The sequence below is a fragment of the Camelina sativa genome, chromosome 8 (assembly GCF_030686135.1).
Source record: "Camelina sativa cultivar CO46 ecotype springtype chromosome 8, ASM3068613v1".
In the NCBI taxonomy this organism is placed as follows: Eukaryota; Viridiplantae; Streptophyta; class Magnoliopsida; order Brassicales; family Brassicaceae; genus Camelina; species Camelina sativa.
This window is the reverse complement of record NC_141887.1, coordinates 28,282,038-28,296,146: the sequence shown is the minus strand read 5'-3', so window position 1 is coordinate 28,296,146 and position 14,109 is coordinate 28,282,038. Positions and strand designations below refer to the sequence as shown.

Genomic DNA, 14,109 nt, shown 5'->3' with positions numbered 1-14,109 from the left:
ATTTTTTTAAGATTAAATTGTATACGTTTTAAAAATAAGGAAAAAAATTTCTTTTCTTTTTCTTATGAAGTTCTTGGACCATTGCACTTATTTTAAGCTTGACTTTGAGTCTTTGACCATTGATATATACCCCCACCTGGCTACTATTAATTACATCATATTACAAATCTTCATCTAATATTTTACTATCAGTGTTAAGTCAATTTTCTGTTCACCTACATTTATACACTCATGTCTTTGAAGTTCACTCAGATTGAGGTGGTTATTAAAATGTCAGAAGCCCACAGTTAAATTTCTGTCGATGCTAATGATTTCAAGTTTAGCTAGACGAACTGCGTCGTATAGGATTTCACCCATTTGATTTGACATATGTTAACTAGTCTGGTTTTCTTTTGCAAAATTATCTACGTCAATAATATAGAAATCTTATTAATTAACCATCCAAAAACGCTTATATTTGCAAATTTTTAGCAACCACAATACACCATAACTTACGCTTCAATCATTGTTTACTTGTAAGTTGTAACAGAGGACCGATATAATTAAAACAACAAACAAAAATTAAGTTTTGACCGTAAGATTCAACAAACATATCAACATACGTAATTGCTAGGGAAATGATCGGCGATGACGAGCAAGTGAGACAAAATGTCACACTATACTCTCTCTGTTTTTTCTTTTCTTTTTTCACTATCCCTATCTACCTCTAGCTATCTATATATCTCCTTTACTCCTTCTATATATATATTTCATCCCTTCTTTAGTGCATGCTCTCACATTTTGTCGCACCTACAAAAAAACAAAATGTATATATAGAAGACCAGACTTCTTGGTCACGCCTCTAGTGCTCAATCGTATGTTTCAACAAAACCATAATTTCTATAATTAGTTTCTTCGTCACAGTGAAGTGTTTATTCATTTTTAATCTTCTGATCTCGTGTCTTCTTGTTAAGGAAATGGAATGGTCAATGAAGAGGAACGTACAAACCAACAGAGTTGATTCCATGCCATCGCCATGGCAGGAGTCTAACTTCTCTAACTCGCTCTGCAGCTTCAGCTATAATCCTTACGCAGGTATGTGCACACATGCATATAGATACCACACCAATTTACGTAGATGCATTCGTTTAGCTGTTTTAATCAAACTCATGTTCGATCGTCCTATCTCACTGCGGCTTGGTTGTAAATTTTGTAATATGTGGGGTAAGGTTTTTATAATTCATATTCACCAAAATGTAGGTTTATGTTATATAAAGCACAGGTTAATGTAGCTAGGTTTGTGTTATAACTTATAAGAATCACAAAAGGTCGAAGGAAGAAAAAAAAACACGTCTAATTTCTTGTATCTGATTTATGGCCGATTTTCCTATGTATTTCTAGAGCCGTTGAGGGGATTTAATTTGCTATGGGGGAAGATTCTGTTCCATCTATATGAAACCACCACTTTTTATATGTTTTAAATGACAAAATAAAAATGTTTTTAAGATAGGTTTCGGTATAAAATGGATTTGCCTTGCCAATTAATGAATCTTTTTGATATAAGGCGTTGATACCACTGCCAGTCAGTGTCGGACCCAAAATTTGGGGCGAGGAACTGAAGGTGGAATGTTAGGAAGATTGAGGAGGCAGTGATGATTAACGGTGGACATGAATGTCATTAGAGAGGCTGCGCTGGCGCTAAATCGCCATGGATAAAACCTTTTCACTTGTCCTCTTCTCTACTTTGGGTGTTCAAAAAAAAAAAAAAAAAGAAGAAAGAGACCAAATTTTGTATTGGAGAAATTTAATTTTAGTCGCTATATTTTTGAAATATATACAGATTTTTCCCTATAATATTTACTTGGGAGGTACCCGCGCTTGAAGAACGGTAATAAGATTTTAATAACAACTGTTTTTTAACTTCATAATATGTTACTTTTTTGATTTAATATGTAATAATTGATATATTTAAATATAGTGTAGTATTTTGTAAAAATTTAAAATATTTTATTGGATTGTTAAGAAGTTTTTGTATTTGCGTATATAGAGAACAATTTATCTTACTAAAGATAAATAATACTCTCAATGTTGAAATATTAATTGAGTTTTTTAAATAAACAACAAAACTGTAGTAAACAGATATTGAAATTCAATAAGTAAATCCAAAATTTTAAAAAGCGTAAGCAATTTTTAATAGTTTAATATTATAATATATTATTTCAATTACAAAATAAAGATGAGAGTAATGCAAAGTTGGATTTCAAGTAGCGGTTAATACAAACATATCAAATACAAACATACATTTGAATGTCTGAGCTTTCACTTTGTTGCTTCATCACATAGTTTAGGTAATAACGCACAATAAATTCAGATTCAGGCCTGTAATAACGCACCGCTGGTTTATATGATGTTTTTTTGGTTAAAAAAACAACATCATATATTTCCACGTATTTCTCAGTTGAGGTTCCAAACGTAATTTAGTGAAATAAATGCTCAAAACCCGAAGTCTGTCGTCGTGACGAAAAAGAATACGCAACACACAAGATACCCAAAACTTCTTTTTTTTGTTTGGAATCAATCACAAGACCTCGAAAGACATTTGACATCACACATCGTTATAACTAAATTTCAATAAAATGTGTTTCTCTTGAGTTTGATTCATTGGTCATTTTCATTCCACACACAGCCAATTATGATTCATATTTTGACATATAAAATAATATTGGTCAAATATCTAAATGTTGTCAACAGAGAAACCCTCTATTTGACCAATAAAATACCCATACAAAAGCTCAGGAACCTTATCGCTATATACGATATATTTCTAAAACTTCAAAAAGCTTAAACTTGGGCCGCCGCCGTATTTTGTGATCATGGAGTTTTGTAAACCAAACAAGTGGGCTTTTTATGATTAATGCTTATAAATTTAAAACAAAGTCCAAAAGTCTCAGTGGTCCGTGAGAGAGTCCGGTCCGCGAACCGCCGCACCGCTGGTTTATGTTTGTTACCTGACACTACGCGCACATTAGTAAAGATTAAGTTATTCCACACTAACATGCACTAACGGAACGTTAAAAATATAATTTAGGAAATTTTAAAAGATTTAATATATTTCTCTCTCTCTCTCTCTCTCTTGCTTCTCCTTCTCCGTCTCTCCGTCGCTGCGCAACCGCACAGTTCATATCGTTTTTAATATTCTCTGTCGTCGATCGTATCAGTACGTACAATTCAATTCTGTTGATTTCGTCTCGATTTTGAAGAAGCCAATAAGATTTTAACAATCATTTTAAAAAATCAGTATCGGAATTTTCGAATCTAGGGTTTTAGAGTGCTGGGTTTCTTCTTTCACTAGGCTGCTGTTCTTGATCTTGTTAATGGTTGGTTACATCTGATTTTGGTTTTTTTTAGAATTGAGATGGGTAATGTTGAGATTCCCAATTGGCTAAAAGCCTTGCCTTTAGCACCTGTGTTTAGACCTACGGACACTGAATTCGCAGATCCTATTGCTTATATTTCGAAAATCGAGAAGGAAGCTAGTGCCTTTGGGATCTGCAAGATCATTCCTCCTTTACCCAAGCCATCGAAAAAGTATGTTTTCCATAACTTGAACAAGTCTCTTTTGAAGTGTCCGGAATTGGTTTCGGATGTTGACATTTCCAAGGTGTGTAAAGAGGATAGAGCTGTGTTCACCACTAGGCAGCAAGAGTTAGGCCAGACTGTTAAGAAAACGAAAGGAGAGAAGAGTAAGTGTGTTTCTCAAAGGAGTGGTGTTAAGCAGGTTTGGCAAAGTGGAGGGGTATATACATTAGAGCAGTTTGAAGCAAAGTCGAAAACTTTCTACAAAAGCCAGTTAGGAACGGTTAAAGAAGTGTCACCGGTTGTGGTTGAGGCATTGTTCTGGAAAGCGGCTTCTGAGAAGCCTATATATATTGAGTATGCTAATGATGTCCCTGGCTCTGCTTTCGGTGAGCCAGAAGGTCATTTCAGGCATTTCCGGCATAGGAAGCGGAGGGGCAGGGGATTTTATCAGAGGAAGACAGAAATCAACGGTCCATCAGGGAAGAACAGTGAAAACTCATCGCCTAAGGTAGAAAAAGCACCCCTTGCTTCTACAAGTTTATCATCTCAGGGTCAGGGTTCGTCCAAGCAGAAGAGCACTGATATTCTTGATGAAATGGAAGGTACTGCAGGCTGGAAGCTCTCCAACAGTTCGTGGAACCTTCAGACAATTGCGCGTTCACCTGGTTCTGTTACGCGTTTCATGCCGGATGACATCCCTGGTGTTACATCTCCCATGGTTTATATTGGTATGTTGTTCAGTTGGTTTGCCTGGCACGTTGAGGATCATGAGCTTCACAGTATGAATTATCTTCACACTGGCTCACCCAAGACTTGGTACGCTGTCCCTTGTGATTATGCGCTTGAATTTGAAGAGGTTATCCGCAAAAATTCTTATGGCAGAAACATTGACCAACTGGGTACGTTATTTTTGAAAACTACTGCTAAAGATGATACGCTGCTTCTGTATTTATAAAGATGTGTTGTTGTGATAATGCATGTGAAAAATGGGACTTCATAGAATGATTACCGATTCTTTCCTAGAATGATTATCGCATCGACTTTTTCTTTATAGCACCAATTTCTTTTCAAGTGAAAATGTGACAAACATTGACTATGGTATGATGAGAGTTTCTTACTCGTGGTTAAATGTCTTAGGTCTTATGTCTTTTACGTTATGATAGATAGAAGACACCGCAACACTTCTTAGGAAATGAATGTCCTTTTGTTTCTCATTAAATCTTCTCTGCTCGTTGTCACTGTCAGCTGCTCTAACCCAACTAGGCGAAAAGACAACTCTTGTATCACCTGAGATGATAGTTGCATCCGGCATTCCCTGCTGTAGGTAGGCCTTTTATTTTATTTTAATTTACACCTCTCTTATATGAGGCAGTATCTGTTTTCTTATAATTACTTCCATGCTCTGCTACTCTGTTTAATTATGTTTGTTTGCCTACGTAGGGTGGTACAAAATCCTGGTGAATTTGTTGTGACTTTTCCGAGGTCTTATCACGTAGGATTCAGCCACGGTAAAATGCCCTTTTTTTGTCTTTTCCAAACATTCTTTCACGCCTTAGTGATTCTATACATTCCATTTTGCACTCTCCAAAGTGGTTGAGAAAATGTGAAAATTGAATAAAGCTTTGGAGAGAAAGGGTGTTTATCGACGTAGCATTGAGGTGAGGATTGATCTTCTAATCAGAAGAATGAAGAATCTTATTTCTGTTAAGTAGTTCTCTGAGTCGCATAGTAAAAGTGGATAGTTTGGCACAGATTAGGAATACGAATTACAAGCTTTTCAGAATCCATAACTAAGCAGATTTAATCTAACGTTTTGTAGGTTTTAACTGTGGGGAAGCCGCTAATTTTGGAACTCCGCAGTGGCTTAATGTAGCTAAGGAAGCTGCTGTGCGTCGGGCAGCCATGAATTATCTCCCCATGCTGTCCCATCAGCAGCTGCTGTATCTCTTGACCATGTCCTTTGTTTCAAGGCAAGTTTCCAGGGTCTCTTTGTACATATAACCTTACAGTTTTGATGGATCATGTCAATTCTCATTTTCTTGTAAATATTAAATTTTCCAGAGTGCCACGATCATTCCTACCAGGTGGTCGTAGCTCACGATTGAGAGATCGACAGAGAGAAGAAAGAGAGTTCCTTGTGAAAAAAGCTTTTGTTGAAGATATATTGAACGAAAACAAGAATTTATCTGCTCTTCTTCGAGAGCCGAGTTCTCGTTTGGTGATGTGGGACCCTGATTTACTTCCGCGCCATACCGCACTGGCTCTTGCAGCTGTTGGGGATGCTGCTACTTCTGCTGTTTCACCTCCAGCGGTGGCAAAAAATGAACCCGAGGAGGTGCAGAATAAAGAGAAGACTACTCTTTTAGAGGAATTGAGTTTGTTCATGGAGAAGCTGAATGATGTATACTACGATGAGGATGATGGTCTGCTTAACGATTTCCAAGTTGATTCTGGAACCTTGCCATGTGTGGCATGTGGCGTTCTTGGCTTTCCCTTTATGTCTGTGGTACAGCCTTCTGAAGAAGCATTAAAAGATCTCTCAGAGAGAGAAGGAGAGATAGGTAACAGACCATTTTATTATCCAAGCCGTGAACTGCGTTATATAGATTAGCCTTTAAAGCCTGTTAATTGTGTTTCTATTAACTGTACAGATGCTCAAGAATTTACGACACTGTCATCAGAAAAGTCTCAATGCGAATGGAAAACGTCTTCTAGATATATAAGGCCTCGCATTTTCTGCCTCGAACACACTATTGAACTTCAGAGGCTGCTGCAATCCAGAGGTGGACTGAAGTTCCTTATAATTTGCCATAAAGGTACGTTTGCATCATTACTTTATTTTTCGCCAAAATGACGTATAGGAGAGAATTATGAGTTTTACACCCCCCTGAAAAACAAAATTGTCTAAAATTTGTTGATTATTGATCATCCTGCTGTAACCTTTTGGAATTGTTGCAGACTTTCAAAAATTCAAGGCACATGCGGCTATTGTGGCAGAGGAGGTCAAAGTCCCTTTCAGCTATGATGATGTTCTGCTAGAAAGTGCATCGCAAGAAGAGTTGAGTCTAATTGATCTTGCAATTGAAGATGAAAAAAACTACAACCACGCCTTAGACTGGACGTCAGAACTTGGCATCAATTTACGGTACTGCGTTAAAGTGAGGAAAAATTCCCCTACTAAGAAAATTCAGCATGCACTGTCACTAGGTGGCTTGTTCTCCGACACAAGCTACATGCTAGATATGTCAACTATCAGATGGCTGCAGAGAAAATCACGCTCAAAAGTAAAACCCAGTTCTACCTCAAGTTTCACACCTCGTGAACATCTCGAAGTAAAAGTAAATGGAAAATTAGGGGAGAGTTTGGATTCTCAAGCCGGAAGGAAGGAAGAAAAGATCATTCAGTACTCCAGAAAGAAAAAGTCGAATCCCAAGCTTTCTGCAGAACAAGGTCAGGAGCTAGCTCCTTTAGCTAAATCAAAAGATTTTGATAAGACGTGCAATAAAAATGCCAGTAAGTCACATCTGGATAGTGCAATTCGTTCTGAGTTGAACAATGAGATTGGAGACTCTGGAAGGGTCATTGGCAGGAATGAGAAATCATTTTCCAAAAATCCTTGTAGCTCATCTTTCACTGAAGCACATGATCAAGAACATCCCGAGAGTACTATCAAGTTTGGTTCAGCTTTAGATGGGAATGTCACAAATCGTTTTAGTATGGTGAATGGAGACTCTGCTGGCCTATCTTCCGTATCTAGAGAGCACCGGGGACAGTCTATGACCAGCAATAATAATGGCTCCAACTCAGGTAGTCAGACCATACTTGTTTCTACAGGTGATAATCATGATGGACCAGGAAAATTGCCTGGTGATTATGTCTGCAGTGATGTGTCTGTACGCGGTGTTCAGGAAGCGGTTGAAATGAGTGACCAAGAGTTTGGAGAACCTAGGTCTACTGTCACTAATATCGAGGATGAACAGCAATCACAGATGGTGCAACCAACCAAAAGAGAAGCTGTATCTGGTGATCACGCTCAGGTGGATAGAGCAGAAGCTGTGTGTACCAGAGAAAACTTGTGCTCTGACATTATACTGCACACTGAGCATTCTTCAGCTCAAGTGGGTATGGAAATTCCTGAAATAAACACGGCCAGTGAGAACATGGTTGTTAACATGACCCATGATGGTGAACCTTTGGAAAGTAGCGATATATTAAGTTCAAGCAACCGTGATCAAGCTTCTTCAAATGGATTGCAAGTTCCAGATGATGGTCTTAACATGGAGAGCGAAGTTTCAAGCTCAGAAAACACCAAGGTTATCGAGACTCCCAATCCTATGGGAGAAGCAAAGATGAAATGGAAAATAGAATCAGAGTCTGAGACAAATGATAATCTGGAGAGTAGCATTGGTTTCATAAGGAGTCCTTGTGAAGGGTTGAGGTCAAGGGGCAAGAGGAAAGCGACATGTGAAACTTCATTTAAGCTCACTGAAACGATTGATGAAGAGAAGAAACCCATTGCGAAAAGGCTCAAGAAAACACCAAAGGCTCGCTCAGGGAGTCGTCACCAAGAAGTCCCCACGACAACTCACCCCAACCGTTGTTACGTAGAGGGATGCAAGATGACCTTCGAGAGTAAAGCGAAATTGCAAACACACAAGAGAAACCGTTGCACACACGAAGGGTGTGGAAAGAAATTCAGGGCTCACAAATATCTGGTGCTTCATCAACGTGTTCATAACGATGAAAGACCTTTTGAGTGCTCTTGGGAAGGATGTTCCATGACTTTCAAATGGCAATGGGCGAGGACGGAGCATTTCCGTCTGCACACGGGAGAACGACCATACAAATGCAAGGTCGAGGGATGCGGGTTGTCGTTCAGGTTTGTGTCGGATTATAGTCGCCACAGACGGAAAACAGGGCATTATGTCGCATAAAGAAACCGGCATTGGATGCTGCAAAAATGTTGTGAGTTTGTTGTAAAATCTAATATATGGTTGGATTTTTAATAGTCCTTGTCTAGCGTTTTAGACCGTTGTTATGGATCGCTTTTTGTAGATGGTGACTTGTCTCCACGTTTGAGAAGGCCTCACACACTCTTGTTTTCTTTGATGTTGAACTCGTAACCATTGGCTTCAAATTGTTAATACGCATTATGATTGTTCACCCTTAAAATCCCAGACATCTTCTAATTAGGTTCATTGCTGTAGCAAGTCAGAGCAACATTTCCAATTTCAAGGGTTTTTATTTTTCTTGATAAGTATCGAGTTTGGTGCCAAGAAACTACATCTGAATCCGAATCAAAACGCACTTTAGTGTTGTTGAACCAACCCGCAACCTTTCTCAAATTTGTCAACAAATTTATGTCTTATACGGAATTGTATTTTAATTGGAAAACATTTAACTTTTTTTTTGTGGGTACGTTGAAGCTGAATATGATATGATGCTCGTGTGTCATTTGGAATTGACGAACACGTGTGTAAAAAACACTAGGAATCTATGTCAGATGTTGTTTACGTACACGTGAGTTCATCATTATCTAACGATGTCGATAACGTATCTTAAAATCGTAATATAATGCTAGGAAATGTCACGAGTTTTGACAAGAAGACGAGTCGAGTGCAAAGGTAATTAAATTATTGTGAGAATTGTAGAGATTATCCAGTAAACCACCTCGTACATCAGCGTGACAGCGACTCATAAATTTCCTAATTAAGGTACTAAATGCACCCACGACGACAAATAAGACAATGGTGTTCCATTTAATGTTATAGATAAGCGTGATCTAATCCGGTTTAAAGAAAGTGAAGACACGTGGACAAATCAGAAGGGGTTATTGGAAATAGAGAGCGGGGGTCGGGGTTTAAGGATTGTCTTTAAGCAACCGACCTCCTCCGATTACTCCAACGCCGGTGTGAAACGGCGTTATATATATATCTGCCGGCTTTTTTGATCTCTCTCTCTCTCTCTCTCTCTCTCTGTCTTTTGTTGTTTTTTTTTCAACGGCTGCGATTTCTTTCTCTCTCTGTGACCAAACCCATCTCTAATAAAGGCTTTCTCTTTTTATCTCTCTTTTTGTTTTTCATTCCCTGAGAAAATTTCATCAAAGTTGATCCGTCTGATCTTCCCGAGGTTGGTGGGTTTTTCCAAATTCTCAATCTTTTTTTATTCTTTCCATATGTTTTTAATTCGTTTTGAAAAGGTCAAAAAGTAAATATTTTTATGTTGTTGGATTTGTTGGGAGCTTTTGTTGAATTTGGATTTGGTTCTGGGTTTGGTTAGTCTCCAGATGATCTTGTTTGATTTCACACCATATGCGTCTTTCCTTTTTTTTGGTTGATGGGTCATGCGTTCCTTGTTTCCATCTTTTTTTGCAGGAAAACTCAATACTTGACGCAACATCAATTTCCAAAAACGCAATTTTGGTTGTTTGTTTCCATCTCTGAATTTTGAATAAATAAAAATGGGGTATGAGCTTGATCGAGATGTTGTTCGTTGGGGTCTCAATGATCTTGAGGTTTGTACGCTTACCAATGCTGGTTCTTCCACTAGTGTAACGCGTTATGAGCCAGATGCTGGTACTCAAGGCTATGTTAGAGAAGGTTATGTAGACAATGATGCTGTAATTGCTCAGTTTTATCAAGACGAGTTGTCTAGGCTTGATCAAGCCGAAGCATCAGGGATCAGTAATCCTAATCGTAATTCAGTTGTTGCGCAAGAGTGGCCTCACTCTAGTCAAGGTTGATTTTGTGAAAAGTTTCTGACTTTTGAGAGTTTTGTCTATATACATGAACCAGGTTTTAGTTTTTGAGTGTTTTATCATTCATTATGTCTCCAGGGCAGGATAATCAAGTGGATGTTATTGATATTACTCGGGAAAGTGATAATTTTCATAATAATCATAACGGTGACATGGAAGACAAGAATGCTTCAAGGATAGGATTTAAAGGAGTGCAAAGTTCCCCATCTCGTGATGATGACTCTGTTTGTTCTGTAGAAGTAGAAGAAGAATCTTGGTCAGAGTTTGGGAAGCGATTGAACCAGATGATACCTATTGCTGTAAGTACCCGTTTCGATTGTCAGGTTTCTGATCAACTTATTAGAAGCATATATATATATATATATATATATATATATAAGTTTAATATCCCTGATTTTACTTGTTGTGATGCAGCATGTGCCTAAAATTAATGGAGAATTACCGTCAGAGGATGAGCAGATTTCTGATCATGAACGGCTTTTTCAAAGGTATGTTATAGATGTGGTATCCAATACAAGCTAGAGCACAATTGCTTGTCACCATTTTCTTGGATTTGGTTTGTTTTAATTTGCTAGAACTTAGAATGCAATCAGATCTCTAGCCTCAAGTTGCATGGTTAATTTATAAGTTTTCTGAAGAAGCTGAGCTGCTCTAGATGAACTAATATTGTCTTAGTTACTCTTGATAGCTGAGTTTTTTTTTGTGGTTTTAAACTTCTTCTCAGGCTTTTTATTTGATTAGTGCTAAGCGTACAAATGCATTGTTTTAACTTGGCAATCAATGGTGGATTTATAGATGTTCAGTAATCTCTTCTTTTGTATGCCAATTATACACTACAGATTACAGCTTTATGGCTTGGTGGAGAATAAGATTGAAGGAGATGGAAACTGCCAGGTTTGATTTCTCATTTCTAATTAAGGTTTTGCAGAATAATATCCAGCATTTTCTCACTAGTTTACATATTTTCTCAGTTTCGGTCGCTATCAGACCAGCTTTATCGCTCTCCAGAACACCATAATTTTGTCAGAGAACAAGTTGTTAATCAGGTTGAGTTATAGTACCATGAAAATAATATAATTTCCTCCATTTCAGTCTGACATACTTTTCGCTTTCCTGTATTTAACATTCTCATATATATATTTCAGCTTGCGTATAATAGAGAGATGTATGAAGGTTATGTTCCAATGGCGTTCAATGACTATCTTAAAGCAATGAAACGGTCTGAAAATGATTTCTTTTAATTCTTTCCACTAGAGTTTATTGCTTTAGCTTATCACTAATGATGAGATTTTCGCAATACTTTGGGAACATAGGAATGGTGAATGGGGTGATCATGTTACTCTTCAGGCTGCTGCGGATTGGGTACTTACACAACTTAAGCTTTTTCTTTACTGTAAATAAATTTGTGTGTAAGAAAGGTCGTATCTTTACGGATGTTTGAATATAAATGAGGCAAGATCTAGCCACTAAGTTACTTCTGTTTCTTTTCTGCTGTAGTTTGGTGTTCGGATGTTTGTGATAACTTCATTCAAGGATACATGTTACATTGAGATCTTGCCGCATTTTCAGAAGTCTAATCGCCGTAAGTTACACACAATTTGCAAATATTCTCTCTTTTGACAAAAACAAAAAAATCTCAGATATAATAAAATTCATGTATTCACCTTTGATCAGTTATATGTTTAAGCTTCTGGGCTGAAGTTCATTACAATTCAATCTATCCTGAAGGAGGTATGTGACATTTCTTATTATGGATTATGTTAAATCAACTGTTAGAAATAATCAGTTTTGACTTATTGAGCTTGCTTTGTTCTTCATATGTATAGAGCTGCCCATACCGGAAGGCAAGAAGAAGAAGAAATATTGGGTTTTCTGAGCTCTTTTTCTTCTGATGGAGGCACAAAGTTGATGAAGTATTCTTTTGACTAACTTAGAATATTTTTAGTTGTAGAGAGCAATTTGTTCTTGTATATAGTAAACATAATCCCATTAAGCATTAACCATAGTATTCTCAGTTTTAAATAAGCTTTATTAATATTATGAATAAAAGTTGTAGTTACATTTCTGGGAATCAATCAATAAAAAGGCATTTTTACAGTTCATGCTTATAGATTAAAAGCCCCAGCGTAATTTTGCCAGTAAACAGAAGGTGGCGTGAATGTTTTGAAGAGACCATAATTACAATGCCAAAACCTCTGAACTGTTGAAAATTCCAAGGTAATTCAGAAACTGTTTACATGTGGAAGAAACAAAATACTTTACGAAGTTACTAACCATCAATCTATGTTGCTAAACATATAACGAACTCCAGTTACAGAACTGATCTACAACAAGTTCAATCTTCCACATAACCGCAACATCATATAGAGGACCCAAAAAGACTATAAACAATCAGAGAAAAAGAGAGCAGAGTATTGAGACTCTGAATATCAACTGATTGAATCGTTCTCTATCATCTCCCGTACTTCGTTAACCACAAAATGCGCTTTGTGGCCACCAATAATTTCAGCTTGTTTCTGACCATCTCTCCATAGCTGCAGAATGTATAAGAGATACGAAACAGAATCAGTAACTGTTTTCAAGAGGGGTTTCAGAGTATAGACCCAAGTTATAAGTTTCATTGAAGATACAGGAACGGATAAAACAATACCTGTATTGTTGGCATTTTCTGCATCCCCCCCACCATTGTTCCAAACATAGAATAAGTAGTTTTCACATCAACAATCCAAGGTCTGATTTCGAATAGAGTTGGTAGCAAAATGGAAAGATTCATACAATAGGCTTACCGTGACTCCTGCACGAGAAACAAGTCTATATGGCACAGCGTTGACATCAACATGATAAAACCGCAGCCTGGAAGAAAAATTTCCAATGGAGAATACCACAAGTAAGATATATAAATATGTTGAAACCAGTGAATGAATGAAACTTGCTGTCAAGATCCAAATCCATCAAAATTGAACATTCGGTGAAAACAAGAATAGAGACTCATCAAACCTTGGATAGAACTCAGCAGCAAGCTTTTCGAGTTTTGGTTTTAAGTAAATACATTTCCTGCACCAAGCTGCCATCCTACAAAATCCATGTAGCTAATCTTCACCAACCAGAGATACACAATCAACAACATAAGAGAACAAAGGCTTGAGATTTATGAACAATTGGCAACTTGAGGAGACACCATGAGAACTCCAAGAACCTGGGAAGAATCAGAGTGGCAACTACTCTTTGTTTTTTATCATCGGATTCATATTGCCACTAGATCCAGAAACCAATTCTATATAAACAGATTTGATCTAAACTCTCATGGAATTAAATAGAAAAAATCAAGGAAAAATACAAACTTTTTAACCTAGAAACTCACCAGACGATTACAACTGATTCACCAAGCTTATGAGCTTCCTCCATCACCTGATCGAAGTGGCTCTCGCTACAGATCGGTCCGAGCTCAACAGACACCGGAGAGTCATCGAGCTCTTGCAAGCCACCGTCCTGCTTCAGGGCACCGACTGCTCTGATTCTCTCCGCTACCAAACATATTTTCTCGGGAAAGGAATGAACTTTGAATTCTCTCGGTTGAGAGAAAGAGCTCGAGATTTGACGAGAGAGATTTGGAGGAACCAAAGGTGAGATCTTTGGGTTTAAACATCTCAGAGATGATGACAAATTTACAATTTCGGACATTCTCTTTCTCACTGAAACAAGATTAGCAATAATGCCTTTTAACCTCCGTAGTCAAATATACCAATAAAGGAAACTCTTTTTAAATTTAGGAATTGCCTCTATGTTTTGATGGT

General features: G+C 37.5%; 3 protein-coding genes across 9 annotated transcripts; 2 read left to right on the top strand and 1 right to left on the bottom strand.

The window, feature by feature from the left end:
• The first annotated feature begins 3,036 nt into the window (after positions 1 to 3,036).
• LOC104708695 (lysine-specific demethylase ELF6) lies at positions 3,037 to 8,730 on the top strand. Of its 4 annotated transcripts, none has more exons than XM_087462668.1 (8): positions 3,037 to 4,066; positions 4,170 to 4,457; positions 4,804 to 4,882; positions 4,999 to 5,066; positions 5,378 to 5,528; positions 5,620 to 6,119; positions 6,210 to 6,374; positions 6,517 to 8,730. In XM_087462668.1, the coding sequence occupies exons 2-8, from the start codon at positions 4,241 to 4,243 to the stop codon at positions 8,490 to 8,492; spliced, it is 3,156 nt and encodes a 1,051-aa protein (XP_087318794.1). In that variant the 5' UTR covers positions 3,037 to 4,066; positions 4,170 to 4,240; the 3' UTR covers positions 8,493 to 8,730. The 4 variants fall into 4 exon arrangements, with proteins under 4 accessions (XP_087318794.1, XP_087318793.1, XP_010423602.1 ...); XM_087462667.1 differs by having other exon boundaries at positions 4,161 to 4,457; XM_010425300.3 differs by having other exon boundaries at positions 3,039 to 4,457.
• A 414-nt stretch (positions 8,731 to 9,144) lies between these two features.
• On the top strand, positions 9,145 to 12,412 carry LOC104708694 (OVARIAN TUMOR DOMAIN-containing deubiquitinating enzyme 9). Of its 2 annotated transcripts, none has more exons than XM_087460804.1 (11): positions 9,145 to 9,687; positions 9,933 to 10,295; positions 10,394 to 10,614; positions 10,730 to 10,803; positions 11,155 to 11,209; positions 11,287 to 11,361; positions 11,461 to 11,534; positions 11,629 to 11,677; positions 11,813 to 11,897; positions 11,990 to 12,046; positions 12,142 to 12,412. In XM_087460804.1, the coding sequence occupies exons 2-11, from the start codon at positions 10,019 to 10,021 to the stop codon at positions 12,189 to 12,191; spliced, it is 1,017 nt and encodes a 338-aa protein (XP_087316930.1). In that variant the 5' UTR covers positions 9,145 to 9,687; positions 9,933 to 10,018; the 3' UTR covers positions 12,192 to 12,412. The 2 variants fall into 2 exon arrangements, with proteins under 2 accessions (XP_087316930.1, XP_087316931.1); XM_087460805.1 differs by having other exon boundaries at positions 9,148 to 9,691.
• Positions 12,413 to 12,493: 81 nt separating this feature from the next.
• Positions 12,494 to 14,107, bottom strand: LOC104708693 (thioredoxin-like 3-2, chloroplastic). 3 transcript variants are annotated; one of them, XM_010425297.1, is made up of 5 exons: positions 13,677 to 14,036; positions 13,313 to 13,387; positions 13,102 to 13,168; positions 12,966 to 12,983; positions 12,494 to 12,849 (listed from the first exon to the last, which is right to left on the bottom strand). In XM_010425297.1, exons 1-5 carry the CDS (start codon positions 13,994 to 13,996, stop codon positions 12,745 to 12,747), a joined length of 585 nt encoding a protein of 194 aa, XP_010423599.1. In that variant the 5' UTR covers positions 13,997 to 14,036; the 3' UTR covers positions 12,494 to 12,744. The 3 variants fall into 3 exon arrangements, with proteins under 3 accessions (XP_010423599.1, XP_087316933.1, XP_087316932.1); XM_087460807.1 differs by having other exon boundaries at positions 13,313 to 13,570; positions 13,677 to 14,023; XM_087460806.1 differs by lacking the exon at positions 12,966 to 12,983 and having other exon boundaries at positions 13,091 to 13,168; positions 13,677 to 14,107.
• Positions 14,108 to 14,109: the final 2 nt, after the last annotated feature.

Coding starts and splice junctions, on each gene's coding strand:
- LOC104708695 (XM_010425300.3), top strand. CDS start 3,395: ATGGGTAATGTTGAGATTCCCAATTGGCTAAAAGCCTTGCCTTTAGCA. Junction 4,883..4,998: donor TCCGGCATTCCCTGCTGTAG/GTAGGCCTTTTA, acceptor TTGCCTACGTAG/GGTGGTACAAAATCCTGGTG. Junction 6,120..6,209: donor AGAGAGAGAAGGAGAGATAG/GTAACAGACCAT, acceptor TTAACTGTACAG/ATGCTCAAGAATTTACGACA.
- LOC104708694 (XM_087460804.1), top strand. CDS start 10,019: ATGGGGTATGAGCTTGATCGAGATGTTGTTCGTTGGGGTCTCAATGAT. Junction 10,615..10,729: donor ACCAGATGATACCTATTGCT/GTAAGTACCCGT, acceptor GTTGTGATGCAG/CATGTGCCTAAAATTAATGG. Junction 11,535..11,628: donor TATCTTAAAGCAATGAAACG/GTCTGAAAATGA, acceptor TTGGGAACATAG/GAATGGTGAATGGGGTGATC.
- LOC104708693 (XM_010425297.1), bottom strand. CDS start 13,996: ATGTCCGAAATTGTAAATTTGTCATCATCTCTGAGATGTTTAAACCCA. Junction 13,388..13,676: donor GAATCAGTTGTAATCGTCTG/GTGAGTTTCTAG, acceptor TGGATTTTGTAG/GATGGCAGCTTGGTGCAGGA. Junction 13,169..13,312: donor GCTGCTGAGTTCTATCCAAG/GTTTGATGAGTC, acceptor TTTTTCTTCCAG/GCTGCGGTTTTATCATGTTG.